At 38.3% G+C, this 13,843-nt stretch overlaps 1 protein-coding gene across 9 annotated transcripts in view; it reads right to left on the bottom strand.

The window, feature by feature from the left end:
* COL14A1 (collagen type XIV alpha 1 chain) overlaps positions 1 to 13,843 on the bottom strand; it is a 115,476-nt gene that overhangs the window by 56,838 nt on the left and 44,795 nt on the right. For 7 of the 9 annotated variants that reach the window (XM_042036356.1, XM_042036355.1, XM_042036349.1 and 4 more), the window contains 8 exons: positions 13,299 to 13,444; positions 11,868 to 11,997; positions 8,566 to 8,705; positions 6,814 to 6,940; positions 5,713 to 5,852; positions 2,556 to 2,688; positions 1,348 to 1,419; positions 456 to 607 (listed from right to left, as the gene is read on the bottom strand). In XM_042036356.1, coding sequence (XP_041892290.1) covers positions 456 to 607; positions 1,348 to 1,419; positions 2,556 to 2,688; positions 5,713 to 5,852; positions 6,814 to 6,940; positions 8,566 to 8,705; positions 11,868 to 11,997; positions 13,299 to 13,444 — 1,040 coding nt within the window. The remainder of the gene's footprint in view (positions 1 to 455; positions 608 to 1,347; positions 1,420 to 2,555; positions 2,689 to 5,712; positions 5,853 to 6,813; positions 6,941 to 8,565; positions 8,706 to 11,867; positions 11,998 to 13,298; positions 13,445 to 13,843) is intronic. The other 2 variants (XM_042036350.1, XM_042036352.1) reach the window with 1 other exon arrangement.

Genomic DNA, 13,843 nt, shown 5'->3' with positions numbered 1-13,843 from the left:
GAGAAGAGAAGAGAAGAGAAGAGAAGAGAAGAGAAGAGAAGAGAAGAATTGCTGAAGGAAAACAAAAATTGCTTAAGACTGTCCTGTACAAACATTTAAGTGTCATTAAAACACAATCTCAAGATAGAAAAATGCCTAGGAGTAAATTAAAGTTAAATTAAAAATAAAAACCCCAACTTGTATGAATTAAAAAATACAGGAAAAAGAGGTCAGCCAGCTCCTCTTTTAACTGTGAGCTCATTAAACATCTGTGTGACTGGGCCTTGATCTTACATTTCTCTGCTGTTGCCTGCAGTGCCACAGGTGCTGTACGATTAGAACTTTGAAGTTCAAGCTCACAGTAATACCAAGTACAGATCCTTTACTAATTGCAACAAAACTGTCATATAAGAAGATATCATGTCTTAGCAACTATTAAATAAGCTTATGAAGGCAATTACAAAATCCATACAGACCATTCTTACCGCTTCCTCAGCACGGTCACCTTCTGCAGTGAGATAGGTCACTCTGAGCTGCTGAACACTGTAGTCTGAAATGTCCCACGTCACCCTCAGACTTGAGGTTGTTTCATCATCTATGACAAGGTTTCTGACTCCTGTTCGAAAAACTAAATCCAGAAATATTTATTCAGTATTTTCTCAATTATTATTTTTAGATTTAATATAATTTTTATATTGTGCTGATTATCACCAAGCAGCTGCAAGCTCTACTGAAATCATGGTGGCTCTGAAGATCCATAGTGGGGCAAAACCATATAGTTCAGTCATATTTGGGCTTAATAATATAAAAACTCCAAGCACTTATTAAAATAAGAGTCATCCTATACTTCCATTAACATATATTATCCCATCTGCTTTGTTTATCTGCTCATCTTATGGAGCTTTAAAATAATCCAAGCTAGAATGTTACAGAAGAGAAATAATCCAGAAATACTGCTCCTTCAAAGTCAATTGTCTAATTACAGGGAAAAGAAAGAGAACACTCAAAACTAAACAAAATTCTGAAGAGTTTCCAAGCTCAAATTTATAAAGGGAAAGAGAAATGGTAGGGGAATTTTCCAAAGTAGTCTCTGTACTCCTAAGTAATACCACTGGTACCATTCAGAGTCCCTACCCTGTGTAAGGGGTTGGCTCCTCACCCATGCATGGCTCATGCAGGAGGTTGGCCACACGCAGAACGGGGGTGCAGAACAGGACAGTGTGAACCTTACAGCAGTGATGTGCCTCCCCTTCAGGAACATCAGCTCCTCAGCAGCATCACAGCTCTGCCCCCAACCCTAGAGGTGCCTGTGGGGAGCCTTAGTGCTTTGCACTCAGCATTTCAGCTGCTGGCATTTGCTCTGCTTACCTGCTGTGGTGGGCTCGGAGGTTGAGACACTGGTGGTAGTCACCGCAGTAGGTACCGTGGTAGCACTTGCAGCTGAAAAACAGGGCTCAGCTCACTAACAGCTCGACAAAACATGGAAGTCACAGTATTTTTCTTGTATTTCTAACTATGACAATGACACTATGTGCTCACACCTACAAGTATCCCACACACTTCAGACATTTCAGAGCCTACAAGGGAATTATTCATTTAGTTTACTTTAGGCACATATATTTGCAGGATTAGCACTTAGATGTGCAGATAAAACAATTATAAACTGTGTAATCAAATAAGAATGCATATATTTTCACAGATTTCTGGCTGAACTATGCACAATAGACTTCCACTTTGACCATTTGTTAAGGTTGTCAGATTAATTAAATTGAAAGTTTTTTAGAGGTGTTTTACTTCTGTCCAAGTAAAAAACACAAAGTACACTCAGCAACATTGGGAATTATTAGCATGATTTGGATGGGTATGGGCTTCTTGTCTTAACAGAAGAATTAGAATTAAGCCTGCAGTTAAATTACTAAAAAAAAAAAAAAATTTAGAATTTATACATAAGAAATACAGTTGTTTACCTATCCAATTCATATCTATAAAAAGAGAATAGAGCAATCTTCCTGAAATACAGGATAGTGTTTTGATAATAAACTATGAAACAAGCTGGACATGATTATCAAGTTTTATATTTGTTACTTTCATGTCAGTTTCACAGGAAGCCTGTGTAAGTCTTTTGGACCATTATTTCAGACAAGAGTGAGTTCACCTCTAGTGAGTATAAATTACATAAATAAGAAAAGGATATATTGAAAATGCCAAACAAATGAAATTCCTGTAAATTATTTCCTTTAAAACATTTAACACACATCCCTTCCAAAATCTGATACATCTTCTCATAAGGAATCCCGTTCAAAGACTAAATATTAAAATGCAGGATGGAGCACATCTACCCAGATCCAGAGGTTATTAATACCACAGCTCAGATAGGGAGCCAAATCAGTATTTCAATTCAATACCATCTACCACATAATTAAGTAAGAAAAGCAAAAGCTAGTCAGCGAATCCCTGGTGCTAAACCACCATGTTCTTCAATAATATAGCTACCCAAGAATGAACTGTGTTTATACATGTATAAAATTTAAATCACTTAAACATTTTTAAAAATTACAATCAAGAGTTTGTCTTACATGTAGCTCCAAGAATAGCAACAACTTCGCTTTCACTTTCATCATCAAAAACTGCCAGCAGAGAAACTTCATATTCTGTGTCGGGCAACAGACCCTCTATAACATGACTGTCTGCATCTCCATTTATGACAACCTAAGTTACACAGCAAGATTGAAGAATATCAGTTCTGCATCTCATTATTTTACATGAATTGACTGAAATGAAAGAAGGAAAATCGATTCTCCTTTAAAATAAATGAAATCTACACTCAGATCTGCCCAAAAATTTATTAATATCCCAGAGTACCTCTGGAAAAAACACTTAATAATATTTAAAATGTGTAGTATTATGCTTTCACCCACAACTAATTAATTGCTAAAGCTGACCATATGTTTTTTTTTTTTGAAAAATCACTACAATTCAAAACATTTATCAATAAGAACAGCATAACAGGATAGATTAACTTCCATTCATATTTCTGCCATTCAAACATTGTTATGACAAATGTAATCAGTATCCCCCCTGCCTTATAAAAGGCTGTTTCAATAACAAAACTGTAATCTCAGTTGTGGTTCCACACTTCTGAATGCAACTTGGAAGAACACCTGCTTCAGACTTGAGGATTAGGAGAGATGTGCTGATGATTAGTTTGCTATATGGTGTGAACTTTTAAATAGTAATTCTCCTCATTTCTAGTTATGACAGCAGCAGAAGACTGACATGTGCAATGTGAACTGTAAGCAGGTTTCACTTCAGATTCTTGTGTCTTTCATTTATTTTATTGGAAGGGATCACCAAATGGCGAGGAGCTGGAATGAAAGGGACTAAAACAGGAGATACAGGAGCCTGAGCAGTAATACTGGTGAAATGGGCTGAGCAGTTTTGGGAATTGTTTTCAGGTTACACAGGCAGACACTACAATAAAACAACCTTTCTCTAGGTTAACCCTGACAAGTTTTTAAAGGTGGCCACTGTATACACAACATCAAAGTTAGACTTATAATGGAAATCAAACAATAAATATGTCCTGCATAAAATCTGCCACAGAAGTTCACAGAAACAGTGAATCACACTTCATTCTTTTAACTACCACAGGAGATTTCCTGAGTTGGTCTTGGGAAAAAGGGACCCATAACACCATCACAGACCTTCTGAACTCAAATACAAAAAACAAAAGCAGAAAGAAATGAACTGGGGCCCTGTCTTCTACAGCTATCAAGTAATGAATCAGGCATCCCATGCTGCACACTTTCTGGCACAGAGTTTCTTGGGAAAATTTCAGGAACAAGCTTTGAGTGAATCTAGCTGTGTTCTAAGTAGATACATGTAATGCCTTCCTTTTCAATTCCCCAGTGCCTCTAGCTGTGTATCAAATCATTATAAAATATCTATGCATAATTACTGTCTTACAAGTAACTTTGGCATACTTTCTGAAGCATCACTTCCTTTACCCTCCCCTCCCTGCTAATGTAGCCTACAAAAAAACAACACAAAGTGCTGAACTTTCAAGTGAGCAAGACAAATAGCAGCAACAAGCACACAACAGCATGCATTCTCTACTGTAACCTAGAAGTAAAAGGTCACTCTTAAATTTATTCTGGCTTTTTAGTGCTAACACCCAACTGAATGCTCCTCACCCATCAGCAGAGTGGGTGAAGTGAGATGAGAGGTGTGTAATTAACCACCGTCCCCTGACCCCACTCACCTAATTGGTAAGTTGGGTCTTGGGAGAAAGAGAGAGGGAGTGCATGTCCTTTGTCTGCATGACTGATCACTTAGCTGGGAAAGAAGCTTAGAGAAGCAACAGCCTGGAGGTATTGTGCTATCCTAGGCCTGACCCCATTAGGGAGGTCATGCAAGGAGAACAAGAAAGCAGCTCAGGCATTTTTAATATTTCAACATTCTAAAATATTAGAGCCTCCAGCAGTTCTTAGGGAATAAAATGAACAAGTAGAACCCTAGCAGTTCAAATATCTCTTGATAATTTATTCTCACACTGAAAGAATACAGATACCTCAAATCTCACTTTAAAAAGTGGCTTAAAGACTTTCACTGGCAGCTACTCACTGGAACCTAAATAGAAACAAATCAGTTCATCTACTAGAGAAGAAACTGCTAGTGGATGACCTGTGTCCACTCACTCATCTGCCAACTCCTTCTTTTCCCTGCTCACTCATCTAATTTCTCTCTTTCTTGCATGACTACCTCTCACTAGGTGAATGGGAGAAAAAGAATCAGGCTAAGCTAAATTTACAGAAAAAATGACACAGAACCTAAGCTAAAATGACTACTTTCTGCCCTAATGGATGACTAAATGATGCATGAAACCTAGGGCCAGGTGGGAAATGTCATCTTTCCCCCTGAGTTCTGTACCCAGATAAACAGCTTGCAGATGTGGCCTCCCCACACACTGCTGATGCCAAGAGAGCAAGATATTTGTGAGTCTCTAAAGACTAAGTACAAAAGAAGCCAAAATAATGAGTTAATAAAGAAAAAGAAGAAATGAGACAGACTATGAAAATTTGGGAAAGGAGAGAAAGTGTCTGTCTTTCTACTTCCAAAAAGAAAATTAAAAAGGAAAAGCTAAAGGGATGAAAAATAATTTTAAAATTTAGACTGATGGAAAGGGTACTGTGGACAAGACGTACTTGGGGTTAATGCAGAAAATACAGCATGAGGGGGAAAAAAGAGAAAGAAACATAAAGAGGACTAGATGAACAATTTAATAAATTTACTATGTGTACATATTTTCCCTTTGTAATGTTACATAAATAAAGCTTCAGAAGCAATTTTGCTGTGGCCAGCACTTTAGATAAATTTGGAGCTTTATGTGAGGATATCACTACTCTGGCTCAGCTACCAGCATCATTTTCACATCAAAGTAAAGAACATGAACCTCTAAAAACTGAAGTGGCCCCAAACAACAGTGCTAGTTCTATGGCTGTTGGCACATTACAGATTAGAGTAATTTTTCACAAAATATCTCTTCTTTCCTCACTTTCTCTTAAAAAAACCCCTAGAATATTTGTTTAATTTTTGTTTAGAGAGCTTTGCAGTGGGACAGATTTATCTGTGAGTCAATTTGCCATATTTAATTAACAGAAGTTGCAGCATAAGTGTCCTGAGAATGGAATTCTCTCTTCCTTTTCACCACCTCAGAATGTCAAGGCAACCTACCTCCTCAGATTCTCCCCCATCCAAAGGAATCCATGCCAATCTGTAAAAAGCAATATCTGATGAGGTGGGCTTCCAGCTGACCCTGAAACTATCTGTTGATGATTCATCAATTTCCAAATGCTGGGGAGCTGGAACTCTTTCTGGAAAATATTACACACAAGAAAACTGAGAGTGAATTATCCTCTGAGACTTCCATAGATGGCAAGATTAGGCACATACATTTTACTTGCAGTTTGCTAAAAGAGTATAACATGGGAGGTAGAAAACAAAGGCACTACAGAATTCTTTGCCCACTTATTTGTTCTTAGGAAAGTAGTTTTGTAGTTCAAGGAGGGGAGTTCCTCTTTATTCTAACTGGACAGGCCTCCTTGTCCTCTCTCCACTGAAGGAGCTGCATGCAACCCTAAGTCCATCTCCTTTGCTGAGAGCTCTGTGCACCAGGCTCTTTTCTTGTACCTCAAAGCAAAGTCCCAATCTCTGCCCTTTCCAGACTCTGCGCTTCCATTTTCACTTTGCATGTGTCACCCTCTTGGTCCATACATGTATGTTCTCTCTTCCTCTTCCACCTCACCTTTCTCTTTCCTCCCTTCCCTTCCTTCTCTTCCCATTGTTATGTTGGAAAGCATTAATATGTGTCATCAGCCATTTGTTTAATGCAGAAATACAGTTACAGAAACTATAACTGTATTAAACAATCTACAGGAACTTTGAATGCCTTATATTTTCTCCTTTTGATGTAGTTCCTCTATACATATGTAAGGTTCTACCCCCTAGAGCCTGGATAGTTCACTGGTTAAATGTATGATTCAAAACTCATCACACTTCATCTGGAGATAAAAATGCCATCATACTGAAAAATTCTTCAGAAAGCTGTGGAGATGTTTTCATGATGTCAAGAGATTACTCATGTGAGTAAAGAGGCAATTGGCCCCACAGTAAGGAAGCAAAGAAGCCAAAAACACCAATGAAAATAACAGAAAGCATTCCATATATCTGAATTCACACCCAGAGACATTTGCTGTAACTAATCTTACTTTCCAGTACCGTAAGAGAGTATAAAATTTCTTCTTGGAAAGCCTTCAGAAGTTCAGCAGTACTTACTTGTGGTAAAGCTGCCAGTAAGGGGTTCAGATTGTCCCTCCTCATACAGGGAGAAAATAGCAACAGTATACTCTGTAAGGGGTGCCAAACTTTTCAGAGTATGGGTTGAAACACGACCAACTTCAACCTAGAGAAAACATGATTTGCAGTAGATATTGACCATACAGTACATTATCAGTGTCTGAAATTCTTCTGGGTACTAATGATACAGAAAGAGAATGTCAAGCAATTAGTAGAGAAATTTGGTGAAACTACCAACAAATATAGACTCAGGTCCATAAAAGCCGACAAAATCAGTTAAAATAGACAAACTACAAAAGAGGAGAATTTTGCACTTATGGCAAACCATGGAAAAGGAGAATTCAGCCATGGTAAGCCCAACTCTCCAGCTAACATCAGCACTGCATGTTCAGGAACCCAGAAGAGGAAGGAGATTTTTGGGCTATTAAATCCAACCTCTTATCATGGACAATCACTGCATAAAACCCTCATGTTTAACATTTGTTTCGTCTGTTCTCTCTCCAGGCTGCAGTTAAGTGACTTTGCCAGGGACATAAAACTCAAAGATGTATAAACAGTTTATCAGTCCAGCTGTTCAGTGCCACATTAACTCAGCACCACAGGGAAAATGCTACCAGCGCAGAGCAAACAAAAACATGCCACCTGTTCTTTGAACAGACATAAAGGAAAAGGGAACTGAACATTCACTCACATTACATTCCGACAACAAGCCTGAGATGTTCAAATACCACTGTGGTCAGTACAGTCAGGCATATTATCTATACTAAGAGTAATCAATAGGAAGAAGTCAAACTATTTCTAATTTAAATTTTAAGGGGCCTAGCAGAAAGAAACAAAACATTGAACAGGTATGCTCCCTTCTAAAGCTGGGAACAGTTTCTTCAGGTTCAATACAAATATTCCACTTTATACAGATGAAAGGCCAGGTATGTTACCGAAGAAATGTAATTACAGATAACTACTATTAAAGACTTCTTTTTATTGAGGGCCAAGTTATCCATGACAACTTGTTTCCTAAGGGATCTGGACTGTTTTAATAATCAAACTCACTTATTGCAATTGGGGTTTTTTTAAAATCTGTATTTTTTTAAATTTCTGTATTAATATTTGTATGAATCATTCCATCACATTTTGCATTCTATCACGGAATTTATGCTGCTAAAAGGTATTATAAAGCACCCTTAGTAACAAGGCAGAACTAAATATTGCAAATTATTAAATATAAGAGTCTAGGTTAGAATATCTTGGTATTGCCTTAGAACTTTGTTCAAGCCAAATCCTGTTTCTAGGAAGAGAGTTCTCAATACATAATTAAAGCACATTGTTGCAAAAATGTGGCAGCCTTCAGAGTCTTTTTGAATGAGCTTGAGTCCATGATACGTGATACATCAAAAGTTTTATTATCTTAACTGAAACAATAAATATTTCCATACTACAGTATATTATACTATACATTTAGTCAAGATCCTGGTCCTAGCAAACCACTGTTCCCTTGAGCTGTCTCCTTCAGTTTACGTGCCCCAGACTGTTCAGAGTACTGTCCTCCACATACACGCACATCCAATATTAAGGAAACTCTTATTTTATTTTATTATTTACACCAATTTTAAGAATTCTCTCACAAATCTTTTGTTAGAGCTTGCACAGTAGCTTTTGTTTATAAACATTACCCCTAATAATTACAGAAGCTTGGGGAGGTTTGAGATGGCAAAAGTGGTACTAATAATTTACCTCATTGGTTTCTGTTCCGTCTGTTTTAACGTACATGATGCGATAGCCATTTACATTTTTGGAAGCAGGATCCCATGTTAGCTTAGCACTATTGTGCCCAACATCAAAAAATTTCAAGTTTGCTGGTGGACTTAGAGGCACTTGAAAAGAAAAGAGAGAAAACCATGAAAGTGATCCCAGGTTTTAGCTGTGAAATTTTTCATGTCTTAAAAGTAAATAGTATAATTTTCCACTCAAAAATTTATATCATCAGTATTTCTATTCAAAGACCTACATCAATGGAGCTACAAAAATACTTAAAGGCAGGTAAAAGGGCATAGCTCTTTGCTGAAACAGAACTTTCAGATTTGCTAAATGCATCTCAACTGATACTGAAAAAGAAATAAATTATGATATTGTTCATTGCAGATATCATATAAAGACATAGCCTACACAACACTTGCAATAAATTTGTGTTTGTATTTGTGTATTAATTTAAGCCAGCTAGATCTTTATCCTATATGCATTTGGTTTTCACATGTATCCCAGCCAAAATACTTCATGAGAGTAGAATTTTGGCAAAAACCTTTCTGAATCCTAAAAGACCCTGACATAAGGGTAAATTTGTCCAAAAAGCATAACTAGCTTAGAAGATCTCCGAAGATGCTAATTTTTTACCTCTGTCTAACCTTTCTGTTTGGAAACCTAAGCTGTTTCCCAACAACAACCCCAGCTAAAGCTGTACTTTTATGCTATATATTCCTTGACTGTCAAGAGCTGAAGGAAAATGAGGTCATGCAGGAGACAGTCTCAGATTACATCCACTTCTGTCACACCACAGAAAGCAATTTGTTCTGTCTGTTACTCTCAGCAGTAGGTTCTGTATTAGTCCAACATCTGCTACTTTCCTCTGAATTATAAAACCTTTCTCTATCCATCCTGCCCTCACACACACACTCCTCACCAGTCCACGTGGACAGATAAATATCAGCACTTCAGAAGCTGCTTCCCTCACACAATAGCACATGGGAAAAAGCAAAGATTTTAAAGGCCTCATATATTACATGAGGTCTTTAGCCAGGCCATTTATCAATCCAGACACTGCAACCAGCTTAGGAACAGTGAAGTCAACTTGGCTCTGAGAAAAGAGAAGACAGGAATACACTGGAACTGTAGTAGATGGGTTTGCCACACATTCTGGCATTCACCATATTCCTCTGAGTCTAGTGAAGGGAGTATCACGTGCTGGCTTTCCTTTCTACTTTCTGTCAGTTGTGGAATGCACTTCATTCCACCATCCAGGTCATAGAACAAAATGCATCAGTCTCAGCTCTTTCCTCTTGGAACCAACCTCCTGACAACACTGCTCTCAACCAGACAGTCCTGGTGCCAGACTTACGTGATATTTATAGGGAGTCTTGGATGAATCCCGGCCCCAAAATGAAACTACACCCTAGAATGGGATTGCAGAGCATGTCTCTGTTTGGCATATGGAAGGGTTTGCTACAGTAACCAAGATGATACAGTGTGTAGAATATTATTCGCTAAACACAGATTATCAGATACTACACCTAATACTACAGCAAATTTGGCAGATCACTCTTCAGGCAGATACATGCTCCAGGAAGAAAATACCAGGTAGCCTATTCATTAATTGTAAGCCAGAAATAATCACACTGTAAGAAAAGAAAAGAAAAGGAAAAAAAATAAATAAGAGAAAGAAGCTTAAATCAGATTCTGGACAGGTAAGACATTACTGTTAAACACCCACATGATCACCAGGAGCTTTCTTCCTCCCAGACTGCCCCACTGCCTGATTCACCAAAGCCTGCTAGCAGAGGGCTTATTTGAATAGCTGCATATGACAGTATCAATCTTCTTTCATATTACAGTACTATAGACCAGAGATGGCTCCATTGTGTCATCCTAAAAATAAATGAAGGTTGCAGAGAAGTTAGGGTTTCTTTTTTATTCTGGTCTAGTATCAGCAGTAGTGATGATGGGCTGACTAACACATGTTACAAGCTTCTGTGATCAGACAGTGTCATAAAAACCTCAGCTTGTGCCAATTTATCTGGAATCTGTTTGTGATCTTCCATCCAATGTGTTAGCCAGGTTTAGAGCTGCACGTTCTCCAAGATCATATGGTATGAAGTGAATTGAAGCTGGCACAGTCATCAACTACATAAACTACTTTTTATGAGAAATAAAAATCTGATACTGAGTAGATATTGACCAAAAGCCAGGGTGGGGGATAAGGGCACTGGGGGCCGTGCAAGATGAGGAGCAATGCATAAAGAGACAGAGAAAGGGAGGGAGAGATAAAGAGCCAAAGATTTGATTCTTTTTGTTAGGAATCTTCTACACCTGTTTCAAGTCAACAAATATGCTCAGGCTGCAGTAGTTTGCTATTGGAACTTGTCTATCTACAACCGTCCTCCTAGAGAAGACCCAGCAAACACCATTCCTAGAGCTTCTTCCACTATTGCTTCCTGACCTTACAAGGAATTGCTCTGGGGTTTCTTTTTCCTAGAATTTGCATGCCTGAACTTCTCTCACTTATTAAATGTAAGTCACTTTCACCCTGACTGGGTTACTCATGCCAGGAGCACAAATCAAGAAGATTCACTCACTTCCCCGCTGGGCGCAATAGAGATTTCACTCAGTGCAGTCCCAGAAAGGTCCCAGAAGCACAGTTGCTTATTTTCAATTCTTTTGTCTTCAAAATGCTGGAACTATTTAGAGAGCTGACATACAGTCAGTGTACAGTTTGTAGAGGACAGAATTTAGCTGGCAAAATTCTTGCTGCTTATTAAAAACACACCATCTATCACGACTGCACAGGCACTTTCCAACCCTCCATTTACCAGATGTTAGGCAGCAGGGGTTGGACAGAAATCTTCTCTTTGCTTCTTTTCTGTCTGTACTACTACTGAGCCAGAGGAATGACTCTCTCCATCTGAGCAGGCTCACATACACACCTGGTTCTCTAGCTAGAGGAGGCTAAACAGACAGTATCAATGTAGGTCCTACGTGGTGACTGTCATTCACCTTCAGCAAGTTCAGGAAACTGTCAGTAATTTCACCAAGATCAGTAGGGGCATTCATAGTATCACTACCAACAAGAGAGACAAGTTCACAATCCTGCTGCAAATTTTGTAGAAACCCTCAGCCTCTGTAAATTAAGTATCCACAGTGAGAAACTTACATAAAGAGCTTGCCCAATTGTTCAAATCAGATAATCAGATGCCTGCTCTAATAGGTGCAAAGACCATTCTGAAGTTTTATTAACACTGAAGTGAATATAGATTTGTGCTACCTACATGTAGTTTCTTGTCCTGTGAGGGGATCACTAGCTTCTTCTCCAAACATGGCATAAACTGTGACTGTATATTCTGTATTTGGCAACAGTCCATCCAGTTCGAGATCTGTTGAGGTCTCCCCAATCTTTATCTAAAATCACCATGAATAAAAAAAGATGCATTATTTCCAAATTAGCTCATAATGAGGAATAATACCAGTTAAACTCTTGAAATTAGATACATGATCAAATGTTCTGCTGAGCATTTGCGTGACACTGTGCCTGCAGTGCTTTGCCCAAGACTGAGATTTTGCATAATAATTAAAAGATTAAAACTTTCAAAAAGCCAAAAGCCAACACATAGATAAAAGGACTTTAAAAGCGACTAATCACATTAGCAATGACAAAATATGCCTCCCCAGAATGAGCAGCCTTTTCCTGTCTACATTTTGTTATTCCCATTCCCTTCTACACTTTGGTTCATCTTCAGTCACAGATCTGAAAAGCACATGAACTCACTGAGGAGTTGATTTCTAGGCACACTCAGGCTCAGATTTGTTGCTATTTGTATTTTCCTCCTCCACCTATTCATGGAGAGCCACATTAACATGGACTGTATTTATTTCTTTAGGGTAAAGCTCAGTCCTCCTGAAGCAGCCAGTTCTCAGGGAGGCCCCATTTTTAACAGAATTATGTGCTCACAGCCACTGCTTTAGCAGTGAGCACAAGTCTGTGCCGGCTTTCAGCAGCTTCATGCCGTCTTCACAAGTTCACATGTCCCTGCACGCTTTATATTGTTCTTGCTTGGAGACAGATGTTGTACATAACCTTAACCACACATATAGAATCTTGAGCATAAAAACTTTCAAATCCTAGGGCAGAAGTTCCATTGGTTTTACTATGTTAGTGACAGAAGACTAGACTTTACCTTGTCCCACCTTCTTATCCTTTTAAAGAAGGTCTTCTAAAATCACTTTTGATGAAAGACATTATTTTTAAATTTAAAAATAAAGGTTGAACAGAACTAAAAGAAAACCAATGAAGGTTTTCTTTTAGACCTACAGATTTTACTTACATTTAAAGGCCCTGAAGAGAACAGAGGCTAAACTTCATATTCTTCTGATAGCACACTTAGGAGATATCTTAGTTTTACTTGATATTTTCTTCAAGTGTTAGTTCCATATGATGATAAAGTATCACTTTATATAAAATTTCAAAAGAGTCACTTAAATTCAGTTAAATTTGTTGCATTTTTATGAAAATTACATAAAATAACCAACTGTCACTTGAACTTTATTCATAGGCTGTGACACATACGGTACTTAATCAAGTAATGGAAAAAACCCCAAGTATTTGCTGATCACATTGGAGGTTAAAGGACATGTACTAGTTTATTCTTTAAAAGACTTATTTTTTTACTAACTGCTATTCAAATCAAAGCACAATACATCACCTCCTTCTCATCTGCTGCCAATCCTTCTGTGAGGGGAGCATACAGGATCATGTAACCTGTGGCACCCACGACTCCATTCCACCTCACCCTCATGCTGCTCTGGGACACATCGTACAACTGCAGATCCGACGCCATTGGCAAGGCAACTACAGAGGAGCAAGAGACAGACACTTCAGTTGTCTCACTTGAACAACCAGCTGTTATTCAAACAGTTTGTTTTACCCAGGAAACACAAAGGAATACAGCTTTCTCCAGGCATGGAAGTGCTGTCTGTATCCTACAAAAAAGTGCATAGAAGAACTCAGAATTAAAGAAACATGGAAATGCTAACCCAAACCAATGCTAATGCCAGGGCAGATTTATGCCTCACAAAGCATTTCAGCACAGTTGCTATTAGGAACCAGTAGCAGTTTTAAGGGAGTCACATCCACACTCTTTCTGGGAGTAGCTCCCAAGCCAGAGTATGGATGTGACAGCCACGAGGTACAATACCCTGAAAAAACCCTGGATGAGCCCACTGCACACATCAAAATATTGTGGCTATA

The sequence above is a fragment of the Corvus kubaryi genome, unplaced genomic scaffold (assembly GCF_017639235.1).
Source record: "Corvus kubaryi isolate FWS band 111438036 unplaced genomic scaffold, C.kubaryi_AGA036_p1.0 37385, whole genome shotgun sequence".
NCBI lineage: Eukaryota > Metazoa > Chordata > Aves > Passeriformes > Corvidae > Corvus > Corvus kubaryi.
Note: the sequence above shows the minus strand (reverse complement) of the source record. Positions and strands in the feature narration are given on the sequence as shown.